A 23,004-nucleotide genomic window follows, 5' to 3' on the forward strand; every position below is an offset into this window, starting at 1 on the left:
TGATAAGCTTGGGCCTTGGGGTCAGACAGGCCTGGATTTAGATACAGCTTTGCCAAATACCGTGCGTGCGACCCTAGACAATTAACCAAGACAAGAGGTCAGCAATTCATGATTCCCTGGGCCTGGTGGTACCTTAAATGACACAGTGTAGGTTGAGGGGAGCCACAGGCAAGGTGGGGAGAGGGGACATGACCCAGCACTAGGCAAGGTGGGGAGAGGGGACATCACCCAGCACCAGGCAAGGTGGGGAGAGGGGACATCACCCAGCACCAGGCAAGGTGGGGAGAGGGGACATCACCCAGCACCAGGCAAGGTGGGGAGAGGGGACATCACCCAGCACCAGGCAAGGTGGGGAGAGGGGACATCACCCAGCACCAGGCAAGGTGGGGAGAGGGGACATCACCCAGCACCAGGCAAGGTAGGGAGAGGGGACATGACCCAGCACCGGCACAGCTTCCATGCGGGGTATCAGCCAGATCTCCCAATGTTTAAAAAGGAAAAATTTTATGTGAAATCTCCTAATTTTTAAAGGTTGGCAACTAATTCAAAATTTGAAGAAAAAAAATGTTTTAAGCCAGCAGGGCCAGATAAAACAGGTCTTGGAGCCAGAGCCCACCTACTGGCTCAGTGGGTACCACTGATGTCTACAAGTGACCCAGCAACCCCTCTGACACGTTGTACGTGCTCAGCAAGCCTCGATCAGTCCCATCTTCTCAGAAAACTTTCACAGGCACTATCAACATCCATTTCCACACAACAGCTCGGGAAGGAATGCTCCTCAGCAGGAAAGTGAAGATATGAAAAGCTGAAAATCTGGAAGGCTTTAAAGGGAAGGAGGAACTGAAAAGAGGGAATGGAATTCCTTAAAAGGGTTTAAGAGAATTTTATTGGACATAGTTTAGCACAAGTCAAGGATAAGATCAGGCAGTAATTTAACTCCTGGGCACAGCAAGTGAGTCTGTGGATGTGAGGTGGAGAGATGGGGGAGGGGAGGGAGACAGGATCGCCTTCATGGGTGGTTTCCACCCAGTGTTTCAGGGTCTTCTGTTCACGGATTACCCCAACGTTTGACTCAGGGACAGTGCTCTAATAGGTCCAGCCCTGGGGTGCGGCTCATCCATAGGGGTGCTCCTAGGTCCAGCAGACCCTACACAATAGGTAGGAAGGCTTGAATCCCACAGTGGATCTAGTAGCTCATGTGGGTTTTGACCCAACTAGGTTGAGTTTCAAGTCTTCAGCATCAGTGGTTCTCAAACCCCGATCCCCAGACCAGCAGCCTTAGTATCACCCGGGAACTTGTTAGAAGGGTCCCTTCCCAGACCCAATTGTATCAGGGACTCAGAGGGTGGGGTTAACCATGTGGGTTTGACCCCTCTTAGAAGATTTGGATGCACTTCCTCATCCTCTGGTGTTTGGCAAGTTCTAGGTCTCTCTGAGAGGACTGAATCTACCCCACAGGACTGTCCTGAGCATTCCTCCGACAATTATTTCAGAAGCCTGGTCTGTCTGTGCCAGACAGTGTGGAAGATGCTGGGAGGGGAGCACACAGCTCTGGCCATGATGCAGCTTGAGGTCTAGTGGGGAGACAGACAATGAGAAAGGAAAAAATATAGAAACACCAGTTTTCTGATGAGAGAGGAAGGCAAAGGCCTGATCCTTCACACAGAGCTGTGTTTCTCAAGGTGTACTCAGGGGCCACCAGACACCAAAGCCCACACAGCAGAGACCACCTCTCCTGCGCACCCTCCCCAGCTCCCTTCTCCGTGCCCCTGCTGTTCCTTAGCTCTGACTCCCTCTCTCCAGCTTCAGGACCAGGGCCTTTGCTGTTCCTTCCACCTGGAAAGCTCTTCCCAGGTCTCCCAAAGAGGGGCTCCTTCTCCCTGTCCAGGGCTCAGGCACCTCCTCATAGGTTTATCTAAAGTGGTCTCTCTCCCTCCCTGTACCCCCACCCTGCTCTGCGCTTCAGCAGTGTACCAGTTCTGCATCTCTCCCAACAGAAGGTGAGTTCCTGGGGGCACATGTGGCTGCCTTCCGGGCAACAGGAGCCAAGGTTTGCGGAATGAATGAACACCGGAACCCTCTTCATGAAATCCCAGAAAAAGTGGTGGGTGGACACTCACCACTCCGGAGCCTGTCCCCCGCCCTTAAGGAGAAGGCCATGGGCGGGGCCCACAGCCAGATTTCTTGTTTCCCTGAGGGGAAAAGGCGGTTGATTCTGGAAAGAAAAGAGGAAAGGAGGGCCGAGGCAAGAGGCCTTAAGAGGCTGGTTCTGTGGCATCCTTTCGGGTCCAACCCAACCCTAGGCAAAAGCGAGACTACCACCAATTCTAAGGCAAGGCGTTGCTCCCAGCCGGCTGTCTGTGCACGGGGTGCGGGACCCCAGGAGCCGCGGACCGCTGGGCCACTGCGGACTCCAGAATGGTGGCGCACCGGGCCTGGAGAGAAAGACACTCGGCCCAGCACGTGCTGTCCCTAAGAAGTTGACACTACAAGGCACCTGCTGTCCCTGGCCCAGAGAATGAGGGGCCAAGGGAAACTTGAACTCCAGGGGAAAGTACAGGACAAGGCGTGTGTGGCCCCCAGAAGGTTGATGCGCCTGGAGCGTGAAGCCCCGAGGCACTGGACCTTGGAGACTTTACGTGGCCTGTGGAGACCCTGCAGAGTGAAGCAAGGGGTCCAGGACCAGCGGCGCACTTGAACCTCCAGGGAAGGCACGCGCGACCGAGGAGGTTGGAGCGCCAGCAGCCTCACGGCAGCGGAGCGCGGGAACCACGCGGGCCAGGGGCGGAGGGGCGGCGGGAAAGAGAAGATGGTGGCAGGGGGCGCTGCGCGCGTGCAGTCGGGGGCAGAGCTCGGGAAGGGGCCACCGAGCGCTGTCTATCCTGGGTGCGCTACCGGGAGCTGGACGTCCGGACGCCGACTGTCTGTGTGTGCAGCCCCACCTCGGGCTGCGGGGTGAGGCTGGCGCCGCGGTCCCTGCCACCGCCCCTTCTCCCCGCCCCACGCTCAGTCCCCTCCCTCCGTCCCGCCTCCTGCCTGGCTCCCTCCCTCGGTGGCTGCAGCGCCGCGCTCCCGACGCACAAGGAGCCCGGCGGGGACCGCGAGGCAGAGACGGGCGGCCCTGGGTTCGAGTGCGGGAGCTGAGCTGGGCCCGGGGGCTGAAGTTTTCCCGCGGCTCTGGGAGGCGGCACAGGAGCCCCGGAAGGCCACCAGCCCCTTGCCTCCTGTGTCCTCGCCTGGGACCCGCTGGCAGCCCAGGGGACGCAAGCCGCTGTCCGGCCAACTACGAGGCGGTGACGCCGAGACGGCAACTTGAGGTGGGAACTTTGCGCGCCGCAGCCTCGCTGGGCGCCACCGAGCCGACGACCGGCCCCCGCGCCTACAAACTCGGGCTAGGGGACATCTCGGGACTCCCCTGCGGGGACCACAAAACATGCCGAGGAGAGCGGTTGGGGAGACAGAAAACCTAGGTGCAGCTGCGGGCAGGGTGTGGAGCGCGCTCGCCACGGTCACAGTGCGGGACCAGTTTGTTTTTCCGGAGGGGGTCACCGGGGTGCGAAGTGTGAGTGCGAGACGTTCTCCGCAGAGGTGACTGGTGGGGGTGTGGGGGGCGTCACCCTGGAGGAGGTGGAGGTTTCTCACTGCCTTGCGGAATCCTGGGAGGAGGGAGCGTTGGGGGAGGTGTAGGGGGCGATGTCACCCGCTCATTCACTCTATCCTTAGGCACGAAATAGAGTTTCCCACCAGTGGGTTTTATTGAGTCATTCATTAACTCTGCAAGCTTCTCTTGAGTTCCTACTGTGTGCTAGGCGCTGGAGATTCCCGGATGGCTCTTTTCATCAGAGGCTCCAGCACCTGGTAGGGAAGGTGAATGGTTGCTACCCTAGTCTCAGGGTTCCCATACCCAGGAGGGGCTCAGCCTAGGTGGATTGGAGTTTTGGGGTGAGAAAGGAAAAGAGAAGTTCATTCATTTATTCATGGATTGGACAAAGATTGGCTGGGCACCTGCTGTGTGCAGCTCACCATGTCAAGAGCCTAACAGCCATTATTTCATTCCTTTAACGGGTACTGAGGCCTGGTACTGGAAGACAACATAGCAGGAGAGGGGTGGGTTCAGGATAGGGTGGAAGGCGGCTTGCAGCTTAAAGAAAAGAATTAAGACCCAGCCCCCCACCCCCCGGGAGGAACACCCCTCCTGTGGCTGTGGCTGTCTCTAGCAGCCCTCCATGTGTAGGGCAGAAAGTCACCGGACAGGTTGTAGACTGGCCTCCTTGGTCATCTAATGCATTCATCTCAGGAGGAGACAGGAGTCGAGAACAGGTTCTTGGATAGAAGGAAAGGGTCTTTAAAAGGCTCCTCCAGGGAGGGTGGGAATGAGGAGGAAAGTTGAGAAACACTGATCTAACAAAACGGATGAAGGCAGGCTCCCACCATGGGGTCTATGAATTAGTTGTCCATGCAGCAGGCATTTTCTGAAGCACTTGCTATTCTTAAGCACTTACAGGATGCCAGGCACCAAAGTCACCAAGGTGGATGAGATAGACACAGAGCCCCCCCCCTCCCCATTTTTAGATAAGTACCGGGTAAGGTGAGATGAGGGACATGAGCTGCTCTGATTCATGGGGGGGAGGGGGAGGGGGAGCCTGTGCCTCTATGAATCTGAGCAGAGGTTTGTCACCAGGGTGTGTTTGATTCCCACACACATGACTGCAGCCAGAGTCACTATGGGGAGTCTCACCAGAGCATATCTCCAAGGAAAGTTCGGCACTGCTGGAGACCAGCCCGGATGCTGAGGTCAGGGGAGAAGCACAGGGCCAGGGCATGGGCTTCTCAGGCTCTGCTGGACCTGAGCTCAAGCCCTGTGTTCTCTGCGGTGGAGCTCCGCAGAGGCACCTGCTGAGTGGGGAAAGTGTCTAAAAGATGGGCGAGGACGGCCCCTGGGGTTTGCTCTCAACAGTCATTCCCTAACCCAGCCAATCTCAGCAGAAAGATGTCTGTTGTGGGACACACTCCAGACCCATGGGGAACCATGAGTGTGCTGGAAGCAAGACATCCTTAGTTCCTGTATGAAGCTTAAGAACGCAGGCTGCCCCGGTCCCCTCCCCTCTCTCTCTCCCCAGAGCTGATTGGGGCAGTTCTGGGAGCCAGGCTCTGGCCCCACTGCCACCTTGAATTCCCTGCATCAGGCACATAGCTGGGCTCTGGCAAAAGGTGATGGAGATGCCCCAGGGAACAGAAGAACAGAAAGATGTGTCCTGAATGCAAGGCTAAGAGACTCAAGGAAATGGCCCCCTGGACCCCCGAAGGGTGTCCTGACTGGGCTGTCCTTTCTCCACATCCTTTTTCTTATATATGATGAAGAGTCAACATTTCTGGTTGTGCAAGATATAGGGGTCTGGGAAGCCACTCTTCGTTGATTAATTAAACCCAGAAATGGAGCCACATGAAAGGAAAATGGTGGCTGGAAGAGCCACTCCAAATAGAATTAACAAAAAGGGAGAGGCAAGAAAGTCTAGCTGCAAGCACTCAATCACTGTTGGCCATTTTTATTATATAGCAGGCTGCGTTTGATTAACAGAATGTGCTACAGATAGGATCTGAACTGTGCCTCTGATTTTCCCCTGCTCTGTGGGTGGCTCTCACCCGCACCTCCCCGGGCAGGCGGGCACCACCATGCTGTCCCTCCTCCCTGCCTCACCTCCCCACCACAGCTAGAGACTGCAACCTTAACACTTACTACAGAAAAAAAACTGAGGGATTGTTTAAGCAGGTGTCCCCTTCCTGCTGTCCCAGGGTCCCCACTGTCCCCCCCAAGCCTGCCCCTTTGCTTATGCCTGTGCTCCCAGATTTCACCCCACAAGGAGGCAAATGGAAAAGGACCTTCTGGCTCACACCCCAAAACACCTCCTGGCGGAAGGCAAATGTGCATTTAGAGTTATTTTGCAGCAGCTGAGTAAGGAGGCTCCAGAGGCTGCCTGTCTTTTCATTGGGGGGAGGGGGGAACTCTGGCACATTTACTCATGTGGGGGCAGGAGGGCGGTAGAGGGAAGAGCCCGGCTCCCAGAAAATATACCACCTCCAGGAACGTGGGCCCCGCCTCAAAAGAAGCCGGACTGAGGTCCAGCCTGGTTGGATTATGAGGATGGACGGCAGGCAGCTAAGAAAGCTTCTCCATGTGGGTACAGCCTCTCAGAGAGATTCAGCATGCCAGGCCCTGGGCCAGGCTAATGGCTGAATCTGTTTTGATTAACACTTTAATTGGAGATTAATGCAGCATCACCCAAGCCTGAGTCATGCCAGCCAGGAACCCTAACCCTGACTGAGGAAGCTGCACGGGCAGGGGAAGGGAAGCATGGAGGGACCAGTGGGTCCCCTGACACCCGCTTGGAATCAGGGAATGGCACAGGTCGAAAACCGGGGTGTGAGAAGAAACCAGTGCCCCAGGAGCTCGGCAGAAAAGGCTGATCTTTTAGGAAGTTTCCTTGGGGGCTGTGTTAGTTTATTACCACCACGTATTACCACCAATTTAGTGGCTTAAAGCAACCACGTGTTGTGTTCCACTTTTTGGGAAATCAAAAGCAAAAAATGGGTCTCATTGGGCTCAAATCAAGGGGTCAGCAGGGCTGTTTTCAAATTTCTGGGAGAGAATCCATTTCTTTGCCTTTTCCAGCTTCTAGAAGCTGCCTGCATCCTTGGCTCCTGGCCCCGCGTCGCTCGGCCTCTGCTTCTGTCACCGCTGGTCCTTCTCTGACCCTGCCCCTCCTCCCTCCCTCTTATAAAGACCCCTGTGATTACACAGGCCCCCCAGCTCATCTGGAATCACCTGGACCTTCTCCCCACCTCCAGACCCTGCATTTAATCGCACCAGCAACATCTCTTTTGCCACGTAAAGTAACATATTCTCGGGTTCCAGGGATTAGGATGTGGGCATCTTTGGGGGGACCGTTATTATGCCTACCGTAGGGGTGTGTCTTACCAGTTTATGGTACAGATGGGGAAACTGAGACCTGGCCAACTCAGTGCCAGGTGACAGGGCTAAAGTCCAGCCTCTGAAAGGTGTTTTCTGTTTTGCATTCCTCCTCCTGGAAGAAAGGAAATGTGAGGGGAGGGGTGGGGGGGCAAGCTAGCCTCACCAGAGCCTCTCTAGCAAACATGCGTTGGATGCAGCTCCAAACGCTTATGAGACTGGTATGGTGATTACTTCAGTGTATAGCTGGGAATGTCCAGGTACAGAGCGGTGAAGTCATATGCTTAAGGGTACGACAGTAAATGGTAAGCCAGAGGCCCCACCCTCACGCCTGGCTGGTGCCACAGGAGAACTCTTCTGCCCAGGGGCCAAAATGGCAACTCAGAATTTGAAAAAAACAGGCATTTTCTTGATTTCTTGCTTTGCTCCTGTGCAAATGTACAATGGGAATAAAGATGTTTCCCCCAGCCGTGAGCAATCGCCTGTTTCTCCTCATCCCTGCAGACCATCCAGAATCTTGCCTAAAGAAAACAGAGATGAGATACCTAGGTGGCAGAGACACGCACCCCACGGAAAAGGACCTTCTGGCTCATACCCCAAAACACCTCCGGGGAGGCAGTAAAATGCAGAGTCAGAGAGGTTTGGTCTGGAGTCCCACACACCTAGTTTGATTTTGGCTTCCTCATTTATGACCAGAGTTATGAGTTTTCACTTCTCGAAGTCTCAGTTTCCTCATCTGCAAAATGGGGGAGTTACTGGTAATGCCTGCTTCTTAGGAAGGGACATGGCACACACAATTAAAGAAAGCTCTTACAGTGCTGGCACTTACTGTGCACTTAAGGGAGGCTGTGATTGCTGCTGTTATAGCACTGTGACTGTTTAGTGCTCTCTCTCTCTCTCTCTCTCTCTGCAGCCCCCTCCCCCTTAGAAGAGGGACACAGAGCTCAGTCCTAAGGGTGGGGCGTAGGATGGAAGAGCAGAGTTCCCTCCTGCTCCCCCCTTCAGCCCCCCGCAGGCTGTGCACCCCCACCCATAGTCAGACCCTGACCCCAGAGCGGCCTCATGGTGGGGCTGCCATTCGGAACTCCTTACAGTTCAGATCATCATTTGTCTCTGGAAATGTGTACTCAGCCCTCAGTCATTGCTTGTGAACATCCTTCTCTCCAGAGGAAGGAAAAGAGATTGCATGGGAGTGTCAGCACTTCTGTTGGCTCACAGAGGGGAACTTGACCAAGGCGTTCCCAATGCAGAAGGTTTTTCTCTCAAACCAGAGGGTTTCTACTTCTCCAATGATGCTCCCTAAATGTGGGACCCCCAGAGCCTTCCAGAACTCCAAGAACATTAAGAGGGTAGGCAAGGGACTCTCCTCCAATGCCCAGACCCTGGGGGATCTCTCAGCACTTGTGGCACCCCTTCTTTCTCTCTTGAGCATATGGGAGACTTTCTAAGGGAATCTGTCAAAAGTGCCCATCCCTGGGCCTCCCCCTCAAGCATTCTGGTCCAGAAGGTCTGGGGAGAGGCCAGGAATCTGTAGCTCCACTGAGCTTGCATTTGGAACCTGATGGCTTTGTTGTTCTTATACTCGTAAGTTTTCTTTTTATCACCTGGATCAAAGCCCAGAGCTACGTTAAGCACACTGTTTACTTCACTCTTCATCCTTGGCCTGCGCTGGGCGGTGTTGTTCATTGGCCCCTTCATTCCAGACCCCATTCCACATGTTTGTTCCCCTTACTCTCCTCTCCCAAGAACCCTCCTTATGGTTGATATAGACCCTTACATGTACACAAGAATCTGTAATATTGTGTGTGTTCCTTTACATAAATAGCATAGTGCTATAAACTTCAGTGTCTTTTTCTACTCGGCACCATGTTTTTAAGGCCTTGAATCTGTTGTTGCTAAACCTATGTCTAGTTCATTGCTTCTAAGTCCTGTGGCATCTACAGGAGTCCACCACCTGCACCTACCATGACTCCCTTGTCCATCCCCCACCCCGATGGACACCGGGGGACCCCCTAGCACCATCCGCAACATGGTATGAGGAGCAACATTGTACCTTGTTCCTCTTACATCTGATTCCCCAGAAGCAGATCCTGAATCTTGATGTATTAAAGCAGTGTGTGCCAAGACCCCTGTAAACTCAGATCTGGGCAATCCACCCAGCAGTGGGAGTCCTGGGCCACAAGTCAGCCTTGTCCTTCACTTTCCTCAACACCCCTGGAGGCTTCCCCACAGACTGTAGGGGACCACACTCCCTCCAGCAGTGGACTGGGGGGGGGGGGTCAGATAATACTAGGCTGCAATCCCACTGGATCAGATCAAAAAAGGATTCACCCTTGGCTGGTGCAGGGAGGATGACAGACACCCCCTCTCCCATAGCTAATAATACAGCATGTGTCCATTGCATGTCAGGCATTGGGACAATCACATCACCATGTCATTTTCTTTAGTCCTCACCACAACTCAAGGAGGCAGGAGCTATTTAGATCCCCATTTTACAGATGAGAAAACTGAGTCTCAGGGGAAAGACGTGAGTTGGCCAGAGTCACAGTGACTGGCCTTGAACCCTGGTCTCCCGATTTCAGAGCCAGTGGGGCTCCCCTGCTACCCCAGCTTGGGATGGTCAGCAAATTGTTCCTCAAGCTGGCTGTTTCTTCCTAAGCATTTCTAGACCCTCAGAGATAAAAGTCTCTATAATACATCACACTCCCGAAGTGACAAACCCAACACTGCAGAGACATTGTAAAAGACACGCTTTTTCTGTAAAGGTATCAGGCTGGGTGAAAAGTGACTTTTTTTTTTTCCAGAAGCAGGACTTTGGGGCTTGTTTGATTTATGACCTGCAGTTGAGACTCCAAGATTCTAGAGCATGTGGAGCCATCCCGCCCCACCCCCACCCCCGCCCCCACCTCCATCGGACTGAAAGCAAGGAGAGGTGGGCCCTCTCCTGTTTAGCAAATCCCAGGGTCTGGCCCTCCCTGGGAACTCTGGCCCTCCAGGTAAAGTGGCCTGAATGAAGTATGCTTTTTCCCTCTCCCTAACTATCTGCTGAGACAGGATAACTTTCCACACCGGATGCTGAGGCTTTAATTCACAACTGACTCAAGTCAGGAAGCAGAGAAAGGAAGACCACTCATTGGGGCCTGATGGAGGGAAAGTGGGAGAGTGGGAAGAAGAAATTACAGCCGGGTGGGTTTCACAAGAGTTCCTGGGGCTTGCAGGACCAGAGGAATGGTCCTTGGCCTCGAGCACTTTTCCCGGGAAGCGTAAGGTCGTAAGTAAGGTCGTTTTGCCCCTGGTCTTTGGTGGCAAAGCTACATCAGCAGAGCTGGAAACGCTATCACTGATGTTAAGTGCCTGAAAGGGACTCCTGTCACTCCTGCGGAGGGGTGCTGGCAGGCTTTGCCTGAGGAGATGGCTTCCAGATTTAGGTAAAGCTAAAAGCATTCTCAACACTCTAAAATCAAATCGTATTTATTTCAAACCAAGGTATATCCTAGTTTTGTAAAACCCAATCTGTGAAACTAGCTTTCCCCAAAGATATATGAGTGATGATTGACTTTTGTAGAGGGATTCTTGTTAGGAAAGATACCCTTTGCAATGTGGAAATACCCCAGCTCCTGTTAAATGTGTGTGTGTGTGTGTGTGTGTGAGTGTGTGAGTGTGTGTGTGTGTGTGTGTGTGTGTGTGTGTGTGTTTTCCCCCTGGATGTGTCCAGGGCACAGAACGACACTCGGGCATTGGAAGTGGGTTTCTACTTGGAATTGATGGACTTTGCTGCTACCTCGTGCTTCCAAGGGGTATTGGGTTTGGGGGAGGAATGGTGCTTTTTAAAAAGCAACGAATTAAACTGTACTTTTCTATGGATTGGCTTAATTCTGGAGAACTCTGTTGCTGTAATCTGAGGGTCTCAAACTCAAATGCCTACAGGAGCCAGGAAGGAAAATAGGTGAGTGAAGTAGAGTAGGTGTTAGGAAGACAGCAGGGAGAGGGGTGGACTGTGGCGGACAGCAGCATGCATGCCCTGCCTGAAGGGGACAGTCATTTCTCAGCTGGAATTTGAGCCAAATATTGCCAGATAGTCTGATTTTCAAGAGAAACCAAGGATATGATTTTTTTTTAGGTGAGAGGCAAGAGATAGTGAGACAGACTCCCACATGTACCCCAACTGGGATCCACCAGCAACCCCATCAGGGGCTGATGCTTGAGTACCAAGCTATTTTTAGCACCTGAGGCTGATGCGCTCAAACCAACTGAGCCATCCACAGCACCTGGAGCCAATGCTCAAACCAACCAGCCACTGGTTGCTGGAGGAGAAGAGAGAAAGGGAAGGGGAGGAGAAGCAGATGGTCACTTCTCCTGTGTGCCTTGACTGGGGATCGAACCCAGAACGTCCATATACCAGGCCACTTCTCTATCCACTGAGTCAGGGGTCCCCAAACTTTTTACACAGGAGGCCAGTTTACTGTCCCTCAGACCGTTGGAGGGCCGGACTATTAAAAAAACTATGAACAAATCCTTATGCACACTGCACATATTTTAAAGTAAAAAAAAACAAAACGGGAACAAATACAATATTTAAAATAAAGAACAAGTAAATTTAAATCAACGAACTGACCAGTATTTCCATGGGAACTATGGGCCTGCTTTTGGCTAATGAGATGGTCAATGTCCAGTTCCATATTTGTCACTGCTAGCCATAACAAGTGACATGACGCGCTTCCGGAGCCGTGACGCGTGCATCCTGCGTCACCGGAAGTAGTACTGTACGTGAGCGATGCCACGCTTGCGGCACCTCCACATACAGTACTCCTCTCACTAACCAATGAAAGAGGTGCCCCTCCCAGAAGTGCGGCAGGGGCCGGATAAATGGCCTCAGGGGGCCGCAGTTTGGGGACCCCTGCACTGAGTCATTGGCCAGGGCCAAAATACGAATTTTTACATGAAGTTTCTTGTTTTTTGTTTGTTTGTTTTCCGAAGTGAGAAGTGGGGAGGAGGCAGATGGATAGGCTCCCGCATGCGCCCAACTGGGATCCACCAGGCATGCCCACTAGGGGGCGATGCTCTGCTCATCTGGGGCATTGCTCCACTGCAACCAGAGCCATTCTAGCACCTGAGGTGGAGGCCATGGAGCCATCCTCAGTGCCCGGGACCAACTTTGCTCCAATGGAGCCTTGGGTGTGGGAGGGGAAGAGAGAAATAAAGAAAAAGAAGAGGGGGGGAAGGGTGGAGAAGCAGATGGGCACTTCTCCTGTGTGCCCTGGCCAGGAATCGAAACCAGGACTTCCACACGCCGGGCCGACATTCTACCACTGAGCCAACCAGCCAGGGCCAAGTTTCTCATTTTTTAAAATCTTCTGCAAGCCAGGCAAAGTATTTGTGAGCCATATTAGGCTTGTGAGCTATAAATGAATAAGCAATCTCACTGAAGCTTTGAGGGTTGGAAAGGAAGGAGTCTACATAAGCTGTTATTTTGACCTCAGTTTCTCAGAAGTGCCTCATCATGTCAGCCTCACCAGCAGGAAATGTATTCATTTAGTAGGCACTTCTTTGAGCGCCAGTGCTGCTGGGCACAGGGATTAAGAGATGAGTAAAGTACAGTTCTACCCCCCAGGGAGCAAGGAGTCTAATAAAGAAGCCAGGCTTGCACACAGATGATTCTAAAACTGTGTGATAAGTGCAGTAAAGATAAATGTACCATGAAGGGGGACAGAGAGAGCTCAATTTAGCTGGAAAAGCCAAGGAAGGCTTCCTGGAGGAGCAAGCATGCCTATCCTTGTCCACTCCTGTATTCTCAAAATGTTTCCTGATTCGTGAACAAACATGGCACTATTGTCCTAATAGTACATTTCTTTGAACATTACCTCTTATTTATGGCAAATGATATAGGTTTTCTATTTATGGAAGCAATACAAAATGCCCCTTTAAGATAGATATAAATATTAATAATAATAATTATTGCATACTGTTGGGCAGATAAAATATATTATGCTCACTTTGTTAAAGATGGCGCTGCCCACGTGGAAGCCCATTGCCCAGGTGATATTAGTTGCCCTTCTTGCTTGGAATGGGTGTGATTATATTAATGTGTGGTGGAGCAGGCTATCGGCAGGCAGGATCCTTGTAGCCTGGGGCTTGGTTTTAGGACTAAGCTTTTCCCACCCTTTTTGATGTAGGGTGGGACATTTTCATGAGGAATCCCATCATGGCTCAGATAAGTGACTTTGTATCAGAGACTTCCTTGTTTTTTATATTAGATTAAAGGTTTTGGTTTCTACACTATAAAGTGGGGCAGACCGGGAGCTTGCTCTCTCTCTTGGTTCCTGAGATTAGCATTAGAGGAGAGAGCAGAGAGGAGAGCAGAGAAAGGCCACGTGGAGGAGGCCAGGAGAAGCAGCCAAGATGGTGGAGTGCTGAGTGAGAAGCCAGTTTGTGCAGGGAGAAGGAAGGAGATGGGGAACAGGTGAATAAGTCTGGTGAGCTAGAAACCTTTGATTCTAGGAAACTCGGATAAAGTCAGTAGCTTTGTGAGCACTGAATGAGTAGGTTTTGGAGCCCAGTGTGTGTTTTTACTTGCCTGCCGGGTGTAAGCTAGGATTAAAGATGATGGCCTACCAGTTCTTGGCTCCATTGTTTCATTACCATCTGTCCGAATCTAATGTGAGCCTGCATGGACCAGGCGGCTGTGATGGTGGCCATGCATACTGGCAATACACATACCTACTGTGTGCTGGGCATTGTATTAATTACTCTTTGTATATAAGTTATTGAATTGTCTTGGTAATTCTAAGAAGTAGGTCATGAAGTTCTACCCATTTCACAGATGAGGAAATTAAAACACATCAAGATTGAGTAACGTGCATGGGCCATGGGGCTACAAAGTCTATAGTTATAATAACCACAACACCAGGGTTTCTCCCCTTTGGCACTATGGATGGACATTAAGGACCAGATAATTCTATTTGGGGTCTGGCCTGTGCATTGTAGGTATTTTAGTAGCATCATTGGCCCCTATCTACTATGTCAGTGGTATACACCAGACATTGCCACACGTCCTCTGGGGGACAAATTGGCCCTGGTTGCTAAATTATCTTTCTAAGCTAAAGGAATACAAAAGATGGGGCTGCTGTACAATAAAGTGCTAAGTAAATAATAGTACAGAGATTGCCTGACAGTTCAGTAGGACATCAGCTCTGCAGGACTGGGAACCGTGTCTGATTCTGTGCATGGTTCTGAATCACCAGTGCTTAAAGCAATGCCTGGCACACAGCAGCACTCGGCATATTTATATAAATGAGGGTGGGTATGGAAGAACCATAAAATGTAGGTGATGCTAAAGGATAGTGTTGCTATTTTCACTCTTATGTGAATGTTTTAGTCTACTTGGGCTGCTGTAACAAAAGACCTGAACTGAATGACTCACAGACATTTATTACTCCCAGTTCTGGAGGGATGTCCAAGATCAGGGGACCAGCCTGGTGGGGCTGTGGTGAGGACTCTCTTCCTGGCTTGTAGATGGATGGTGCCTGCTTCCTATCCACTGCTCTCCTTATAAGGGCACTAATCCCATCATGAGGACCCCACCCTCATGACCTCATCTAAATCTAATCACCTCCAAAAGTCCTCCGCTTCCAAATATGGTCCCATTGGGGGTTAGGGCTTTTCCCCTATGAATCTGAGGGACACAATTCAGTCCTTAAGAACAAATATCTGCAGAATCAGCATTGTCAGCTGAGACTCAGGAGTCACCGAGGGTCTTTCCTCCCTTCTCCCCCCAGGCCTGAGAGGGATGTGAAGGCCCAAAATGACCCTCTTACCGGGAGACAATTCTGATTACGACTACAGCGCCCTGAGCTGCACCTCCGACGCCTCCTCCCACCCCGCCTTCTTCCCGCAAAGCCAGTCCCTCAAGGGCGTCTTCTACCGCCGGGCGCAGCGGCTGCAGCCTCAGGACGAGCCCCACCAGGGCGGCCCGCCCGAGGACCGGCGGCGGAGGATCATCATCAATGTGGGCGGCATCAAGTACTCGCTGCCCTGGACCACGCTGGAGGAGTTCCCGATGACGCGGCTGGGCCAGCTCAAGGCCTGCACCAACTTCGACGACATCCTCAACGTCTGCGACGACTACGATGTCACCTGTAACGAGTTCTTCTTCGACCGCAACCCGGGGGCCTTCGGCACCATCCTGACCTTCCTGCGGGCGGGCAAGCTGCGGCTGCTGCGCGAGATGTGCGCCCTGTCCTTCCAGGAGGAGCTGCTGTACTGGGGCATCGCCGAGGACCACCTGGACGGCTGCTGCAAGCGCCGCTACCTGCAGAAGATGGAGGAGTTCGCCGAGATGGTGGAGCGGGAGGAGGACGAGGACGCGCTGGACAGCGACAGTCACGAGAGCGAGGGGCCGGTGGAGGGCGAGGGCCGCCTGGGCCGCTGCATGCGGAGGCTGCGCGACATGGTGGAGAGGCCGCACTCGGGGCTGCCGGGCAAAGTGTTCGCCTGCCTGTCCGTGCTCTTTGTCACCGTCACCGCCGTCAACCTCTCCATCAGCACCTTGCCCAGTTTGAGGGAGGAGGAGGAGCAGGTAAGAGTCCACAGCTGTACAGGGGGCAGGCTTGCTGCCCTGAGGGAAGGGTCTCTCAGGACAGGAGACAAAGCTGTCTGCTAGCGGTCACCTACCCCCCAGAAGTCCACATCCTTCACAGTGAACACTGCCGCCTCCTCTAGGAGGCCTTCCCTGACTGCGCTGGCTGAGTAGCATCCCCAGTCGCTCCTGACATCACGTTTACATGCCATCCACCTCCACATTTAGATATGAGCTCCATGCCTGCCCCAGTTTTCCCACATGCATACATTATGGAAGAAATAGCAATACTTTTGCAATTATAACCCACAGCGGGTTTCAGGCATTTATATATATGATATATATATGATATATCATATATATATAGCGTTAATAAAGTGTTAAGACAATAGCACTAAACCAGTATAATTAACTATTGATAAGCATAAGGAGTGGTGATGAAGAGAGCAGGACTAGAGCCAGATGGCCAGAGTTTAAATCTTATTTCCTCCACTCTAGCTGTGTATCTGTAGGCAAGTTATTTAACCTCTCTGTGCCTCAGTTTCCTCACCTGCCAAAAAAAGACAGAAAATGCTCATCATTTGAGACCTGTTAGGAGTTATCTGTACTTAGATTAGTATAGATTATGTTTTAGTTCCAGCATATGTGATCCTGATTTCTTCAGAAAAATACTAATGAAGCCACAGTGTTATTCAACTTCTGATATTTTTTAAAAAAATAATACTTAGCCTTTTTCATGATTCAGTGACAATACTAATCTTTGACTTCATTTTGGGGACTAACGCATTTCCCTGTTTCAGTTTCTCCTTGAGCACACATTTGAGTGTCTACTGTATTCAGGCACCGAAGGGGAGACAGGGTGACCAGGACAAGTCTTCCAGCCTCAAGGAGCTTCAAATCCGGTGGAGGGAGGACAGTGACACCCCTGTGACCATAAGTGTGAGACACAAGCTGAGGAAGGTCTTGTGAGCTTCCCGTCCTGGGGGTCTGAGACATCAACCCCACCACCACCTCCCATATTAGTTCATCTCTCCAGCCTCTAACATATTTCTACACAGAGAGCAATTAGAGCAGGACTCAGAGAACCCAGCTGTGCCCAGGAGCCACAAGGTGGTTAGAACCATCCGGTGCCTTCCTTTCTGCCAAAGGCCCCTCTGAGCTAGAGGCCCACGGCCATCCGGAGAGACAAGCTGGCAGCCCGCCTGCCAAAGGCGGCACACAGCTGTGTGTGAGGGGCCCACCAAGTGTCTTCCTTGCACTGGATCATCGCAACATTTAAAATGCAGGAGATTTCATGTAAAACTCCAGATTTCCAGCTTTTCTTGAAAGCTTCCATGAGACCCTCTCAAGACTAAATTAGTGACTCAGGGGCAGCAATCAAGGGGTGTTAAGCGGTGGCCATGCTCTCTGGCAACTTCCACCCCACGTGGCTTACCTCCTCCATTTCCTTTGCCCCCTGGCCTTGAGTTGGCACCCCTGTTTAAACGCCAGTCAGTGTTCTTCCATTTATCCGGGTTAACAAATATGAATTGATCGCTTGTACTATGCCAGGCCTTTTCAGGGGAACAAACTGCCCCATCCTGCGGGGTTGCAGTCTGTTGGGACAGGGAGTAGGAGGGCAAAAGGCAGAGACAGACAATAAACATGATAAATAAGTAACTTATTTATATAAAGCACATTGAAGGATGATACGCACTATAAATAAACAGAGCAGGATAAGGGGAATCGGGATATAGGACAAAGGGTGAGATGATTTTTAAACAGGGGGTCGCATAGAACTCCCTGGGAAGATAATATTGAAGCAAAGAGCTGGAGGCAGGAGCGCAGAGCAGTGTGACTGTCTGGGGAAGAGGAATCCTGCCCAGGGGAGAGGAAGTCAAGGCTGATTTGGGGGAGTGAGCCTGGGCTATTGGGGGGGGCAGTGAGTGAAAGGCCGATGAGGCTTGGAGTTGACAGATGTGGGCGCAGGCAAGGAAGTGGGAGAGGTGGCAGCCGGCCACAGGTGTCCTGGGAGACTTGCTCTCTCCCTCCAAGTCGTGGAGGGTCCTGAGCGAGGAGGGCCAGGATCTGACTTCTGTGCTCAAGTTCCCTCTGGCTAGGTGTGCAGAATGGATCAAGGAAGCCTAGGGAAGGGGTGCCCGCACCTGTCCAGGTGAGAGAGGATGGTGGCTAGATCAGCGTTGAGGCAATGGACATAGTGAGAAATGGTTTGATTCTGGCATCATCTTAAATAAAGAGCCAACAGGATTTTCTGAGGATTATATGGGAGGTGTCAGGAGAAGGCCAAGCCTCCTGTCCTGAGACAAGTGGGATCGCTGCTTGCTCTGAGCAGAAACCACAGATGGGCAGGTGAAATCAGGAGCCCAAAGAAACTAGATCTTTTTAAACTTTTCATTGAATGTACTAGGGTGACATTGGTTAATAAAATTATACGGGTTTCAAGTGTTCAGCTCTATAAAGAAACTAGAACTTAATTGTTCCCACCACAAAAAAAGAAATGATAATGAGGTGGTGCGGTAGAGGTGTTAGCTCTATGGTAGTACGTAACCATAGAGTTGTAATGTATAGATGTATCAAATCAACACATGTACACCTTAAACTTACACAATGTTATATGTTAATTATACCTCAATAAAAATAAATTCTAAAAGAAATTAGGAGTTGGTTTGGGACATGAGGAGTTTGTGACTCCCATCAAACACCCCAAGGGTGACATCAAGGGGGCAGCCCAGCCCATCTCGGGTCTGAAGTTCGGGGACGAGGTTTGGGCTGGAGAGAGAGACTGTCAGTGTCAGGATGACCCCTCAAGCCCTAGAGATCACTCGGGGAGTGAGTATAACTAGAGAGAGGCCCCAGGGCCATACAACATCGACAGGCAGGGTGGCTGTGCTCAAGCCTGAACCTTTCACCCAGGTAGCGTAGCACCCGCCCAGAGAGCGCTCGGTACCCCTGCTGGGGGCACTGCCGACCTCTCCGGTGCCTCTCCCCTCTCTCCCAGGGCCAGTGCTCCCAGATGTGCCACAATGTCTTCATCGTGGAGTCCGTGTGTGTGGGCTGGTTCTCGCTCGAGTTCCTCCTGCGGCTCATCCAGGCGCCCAGCAAGTTCGCCTTCCTGCGGAGCCCGCTGACCCTGATCGACCTGGTGGCCATCCTGCCCTACTACATCACCCTGCTGGTGGACGGCGCCGCCTCCAGCCGCCGCAAGCCCGGCGCGGGCAACAGCTACCTGGACAAGGTGGGGCTGGCGCTGCGAGTCCTGCGGGCCCTGCGCATCCTGTACGTCATGCGCCTGGCCCGCCACTCCCTGGGGCTGCAGACGCTGGGGCTCACGGCCCGCCGCTGCACCCGCGAGTTCGGGCTCCTGCTGCTCTTCCTCTGCGTGGCCATCGCCCTCTTTGCCCCCCTCCTCTACGTCATCGAGAACGAGATGGCTGATAGCCCCGAGTTCACCAGCATCCCTGCCTGCTACTGGTGGGCTGTCATCACCATGACAACTGTGGGCTATGGAGACATGGTACCCCGGAGCACGCCTGGCCAGGTGGTGGCCCTCAGCAGCATCCTTAGCGGCATCCTCCTCATGGCCTTCCCGGTGACCTCCATCTTCCACACCTTCTCCCGCTCCTACCTGGAGCTCAAGCAGGAGCAGGAGAGGGTGATGTTCCGGAGGGCTCAGTTCCTCATCAAAACCAAGTCGCAGCTGAGTGGCATGTCCCAGGACAGTGACATCTTGTTTGGAAGTGCCTCCTCAGACACCAGAGACAAGAACTGAACCCAGAGGACAGACCCCGCCACTGCCGCCACCAGGACCCCCCAGCCCTGCCTGCCCTCTGCGGCTTGAAGCTATTGCCATCACTGCAGAAGCCTTCAAAGGCACGCGCTGATTCTGAACGTGGCCCTGGCATAGGACTGACCCAATCCATGCCCCAGAGAGGATGCTCACAGCATCCACAGAGGGGTCCCTGCCCTCCTCGGCCAGTGGAGCTGGCCATGAGCCCTGCACACAGCCACGATGGTCCCCACCCTGCCCCCGGCACCTGCCCCAGTCCTCAAGCCTGTTTCCCTGGGTAAGGAGATGGCTTGTTCTCTCCACCGTGTAAATAACATGCCCAGCAAAGACTTGCTTTATGGGTCTGCCTAGAGAGAAAAATACACATGGCCGCAGCAACGTGTCTGTCTTTAGTGCGGATCTCATGCAATTCAAGAAAACCAATGAGAAGGAGGGAAGAGCCTTCCCCGGGGCTCTCTGAAGGAAGGACAGTGTATTCCCAGCAGAGCCGCCTGAATGGGCACCAGAGGCAAAGGGCCTGTTTCCGTGGGTCCCTCCGGCCTGGTGGGGCCCCGGTGGGGTCGGAGGCAACGGGAGGGAACAGACCCCTTTGGGAGGGAAGGTTGTCATAAACACCGAATCCCCTCTCCCTTGTTTCTCTTTGACTCCTCCCACCTCCAGCCCCACCCCCACCCCGTCCCTTCTCTGTTCTCTGCCATCCTCTTTTCTCCTGCTCTCCTGATGTCACCTTCAGGCTTCCCCCAAAGTACCCCTCGCAGCTGAGTGCACACCAAAGGCGATGACACAGGTGAAATGGCTTCCTTTTATCTCTAAAGCGTAGTGTATATCTTTTCATTCTACTCCACATTTATTTGAATATTTGAAAAAAAAATACTTTGAACGATTTGCCTATATCTAGATCGAAACCTGGAGTGGGGTTTTGCTTCAGGAAGGTGGGCCGTGATTCCCTGGGCCGTCTGAGAAGCGTAACCTGAAGCCCCCAAAGGACTCCATGTCCCCCAAAGACCAACAGGGCACCCGCTGCCAGGAACACCTCCTGACCTCCTGACCCGCGAGTGACCCACAGTAGAGGGGAACCCAAGGCCAGCCCACCCGATTGACTCGGCTCTCAGGGATTGGAGCCCCTTGGGGCCAGGCACAGTGAGGGGCTCCCCCCCCCCAGGTCACCGTCACAAGCCTGTCTTCACCCTCACGGATACGGCGGCATCACTTTCTTCTTCGTCCCCAGCCTCAACCCTCCCCTCAGCCAGCAGCACAAAGCATGCTCTAAACCAGTGGTCCCCAACCCCTGGGCCACGGACCAGTACTGGTCTGTGGGCCATTTGGTACCAGTTCGCATAGAAAGAATAAATAACTTACATTATTTCCGTTTTATTTATATTTAAGTCTGAATGATGTTTTATTTTTTAAAATGACCAGATTCCGCCTGACCAGGCGGTGGCGCAGTGGATAGAGCGTTGGACTGGGATGCCGAGGACCCAGGTTCAAGACCCCGAGGTGGCCAGCTTGAGCGTGGGCTCATTTGGTTTGAGCAAAAAGCTCACCAGCTTGGACCCAAGGTCGCTGGCTCGAGCAAGGGGTTACTCGGTCTGCTGAAGGCCCACGGTCAAGGCACATATGAGAAAGCAATCAATGAATAATTAAGGTGTTGGAATGCGCAACGAAAAACTAATAATTGATGCTTCCCATCTCTCCATTCCTGTCTGTCTCCCTGTCTATCCCTCTCTCTGACTCTCTCTCTGTCTCTGTAAAAAAAAAAAAAAAATTGACCAGATTCCCTCTGTTACATCCGTCTAAGACTCACCCTTGACGCTTGTCTCGTAAGTTTGACAATTATATTTAAAAACACCACGGTTTTTATGCCGGTAGCATAGTTTTATTTTGTGCATTTATCTGTCCCACCCTAAAGGCCGGTCCGTGAAAATATTTTCTGACATTAAACCGGTCTGTGGCCCAAAAAAGGTTGGGGACCACTGCTCTAAACCACATCTGACCACTGGCTGCCCGGCCTGAATCCTCCAGGGCCTATCACGCTGAGAAGAAACACTGCCTGGCCTGGGTCCCACCCCCTCTCCAGCTCCAGCTCCCTCCTCTGTGTCACTCACTTTGCCCAGCCACGCGGCCTCTGTTCCACTCTTTCCACAGACCCAGCCCGTGCCCATCTCAGGGGCGTCCCACCTGCGACCCCTCTCCAGGGAATGCCCTTCCCATCACTTCCCTGACCGCCTCTCTGAGAGTCCCCTCCAGCACCTTCTCCACCACTCCCCTTCCCTGCTTGATCTTATTCACCCACCTATCAACCCCCGGAATCGCCTCATTGATTTCTCTGCCACTCAGTTAAGTCTGTCTCCACCAGAGGACACTGAACCCTGGCAGGGTCTCAGCCACGTGGCTCCCCGCTGACCCCCAGCCTCCAGCGCAGAGCCTGGCACCTAGTAGGTGCTCAGTAAACACCTGTTGAATGAATGAATGAGAAATGAAGGGAAACAGGAAAGACAGCCAGAAAGTAGAAAGGCATCTGCTGTTAACATTGGATGCTGGGCCTCTGAACACCTTTTTTCTCTCCCTGGGGGGCTGGGGGGGGGCATCTCAGCACAACATCACAATACACGTGCAGTGATGCAGAGTGGAAATATCACTCGAGTCACAAGGGCCTCATTAAAGGCTCCCCTGACACCTGCTTCCATGACTCACGCCAAAAAGTAAGTTTTCTGACTAATTAGCTCTACCTTCCCAGCCCAGGGGCTGGCGTAGCGATCGGCACCGCCGCCATGGTAATGATACCTTAGATTTATGGAATGACCTTTTTCTCCCCTCCAAAGTGGCTATAAGAGACAAGAGAGGATTGAACATGCTAAGTAGAAATGTGACACAGAAAGGGGTATAAATGGAGCCCTTTAAAATTCAAGGGGGCGGAAAGCACATACTGTTTGGGGTAGGGGAGGAGCTCCAAATGGGACAGAGCGAGGAGGTGATGCTCCACCCCACCGAGGACAGAGGCTGCGTTGTGCGCTGTGCAGGGAGGAGCTGGGGTCACCGAGGGTTGAGATTTCTGGCACTTTGCAAAGATTCTGGTCGGAGCTGGTGGCCACGGCAGAGGCCCAGAGCTAGGCACTCTCAAGACCTCCCTTGAGGGACAAAGAGGCTCTAGATACTGACCTGCACACGCAGAGCAGGGTGGAACGACGCTTGGCCCTAATTAAGAATCAGGAGGCCTCAGCACACCTAACTAGCCGCTTCTAGTTAGGACTGTGACCAACTTGAATGATTATGGCTTTTCCACGTTTTTCAACAATGTGAAATCGGATGCAGAAAGCCCCACTATAAATCAGATCGAATAAAGGCTGTTCTGTCTGAAGCGGGGGCCACAATCCCTTGCCCCTGCCCTAGGAGACCTCTCTCCTTTGACCCCGGTACAAGAGACTAACTCCATACAGCCAGACAGTGTGTGAAAACCACTGCCCTAAGGGAAAGAGCAAATTTGCTATTTGTTTTCTATTTTAGGTAACAGGGTTATCCTCCATTTCTGATTTGTTTAGCTCATGACTTCCTAAGACTCACGGTGGAGGGCTGGGAAGGCTGATTTAACGACAGAGATTCTCAGGCCCCACCTCAGAGCAGGGCTGGGACTTCTTGCTTCAGGCTCAGAATTTCAGGTGGAACAAAAACAAAAAT

At 52.5% G+C, this 23,004-nt stretch overlaps 1 protein-coding gene across 1 annotated transcript; it reads left to right on the top strand.

Moving 5' to 3' along the window:
- The first annotated feature begins 3,110 nt into the window (after positions 1 to 3,110).
- KCNG1 (potassium voltage-gated channel modifier subfamily G member 1) lies at positions 3,111 to 19,533 on the top strand. Its single transcript, XM_066235411.1, has 3 exons — positions 3,111 to 3,317; positions 14,743 to 15,542; positions 18,541 to 19,533. Exons 2-3 carry the CDS (start codon positions 14,769 to 14,771, stop codon positions 19,309 to 19,311), a joined length of 1,545 nt encoding a protein of 514 aa, XP_066091508.1. The 5' UTR covers positions 3,111 to 3,317; positions 14,743 to 14,768; the 3' UTR covers positions 19,312 to 19,533.
- The last annotated feature ends 3,471 nt before the right edge of the window (positions 19,534 to 23,004 follow it).

The sequence above is a fragment of the Saccopteryx bilineata genome, chromosome 6 (genome assembly GCF_036850765.1).
Source record: "Saccopteryx bilineata isolate mSacBil1 chromosome 6, mSacBil1_pri_phased_curated, whole genome shotgun sequence".
In the NCBI taxonomy this organism is placed as follows: domain Eukaryota; kingdom Metazoa; phylum Chordata; class Mammalia; order Chiroptera; family Emballonuridae; genus Saccopteryx; species Saccopteryx bilineata.

Excerpts from the sequence above, each read along its gene's own strand:
- KCNG1 (XM_066235411.1), top strand. The coding sequence starts at position 14,769 with ATGACCCTCTTACCGGGAGACAATTCTGATTACGACTACAGCGCCCTG. Across the intron at positions 15,543-18,540 it reads TGAGGGAGGAGGAGGAGCAG|GGCCAGTGCTCCCAGATGTG; the intron begins GTAAGAGTCCAC and ends CCTCTCTCCCAG.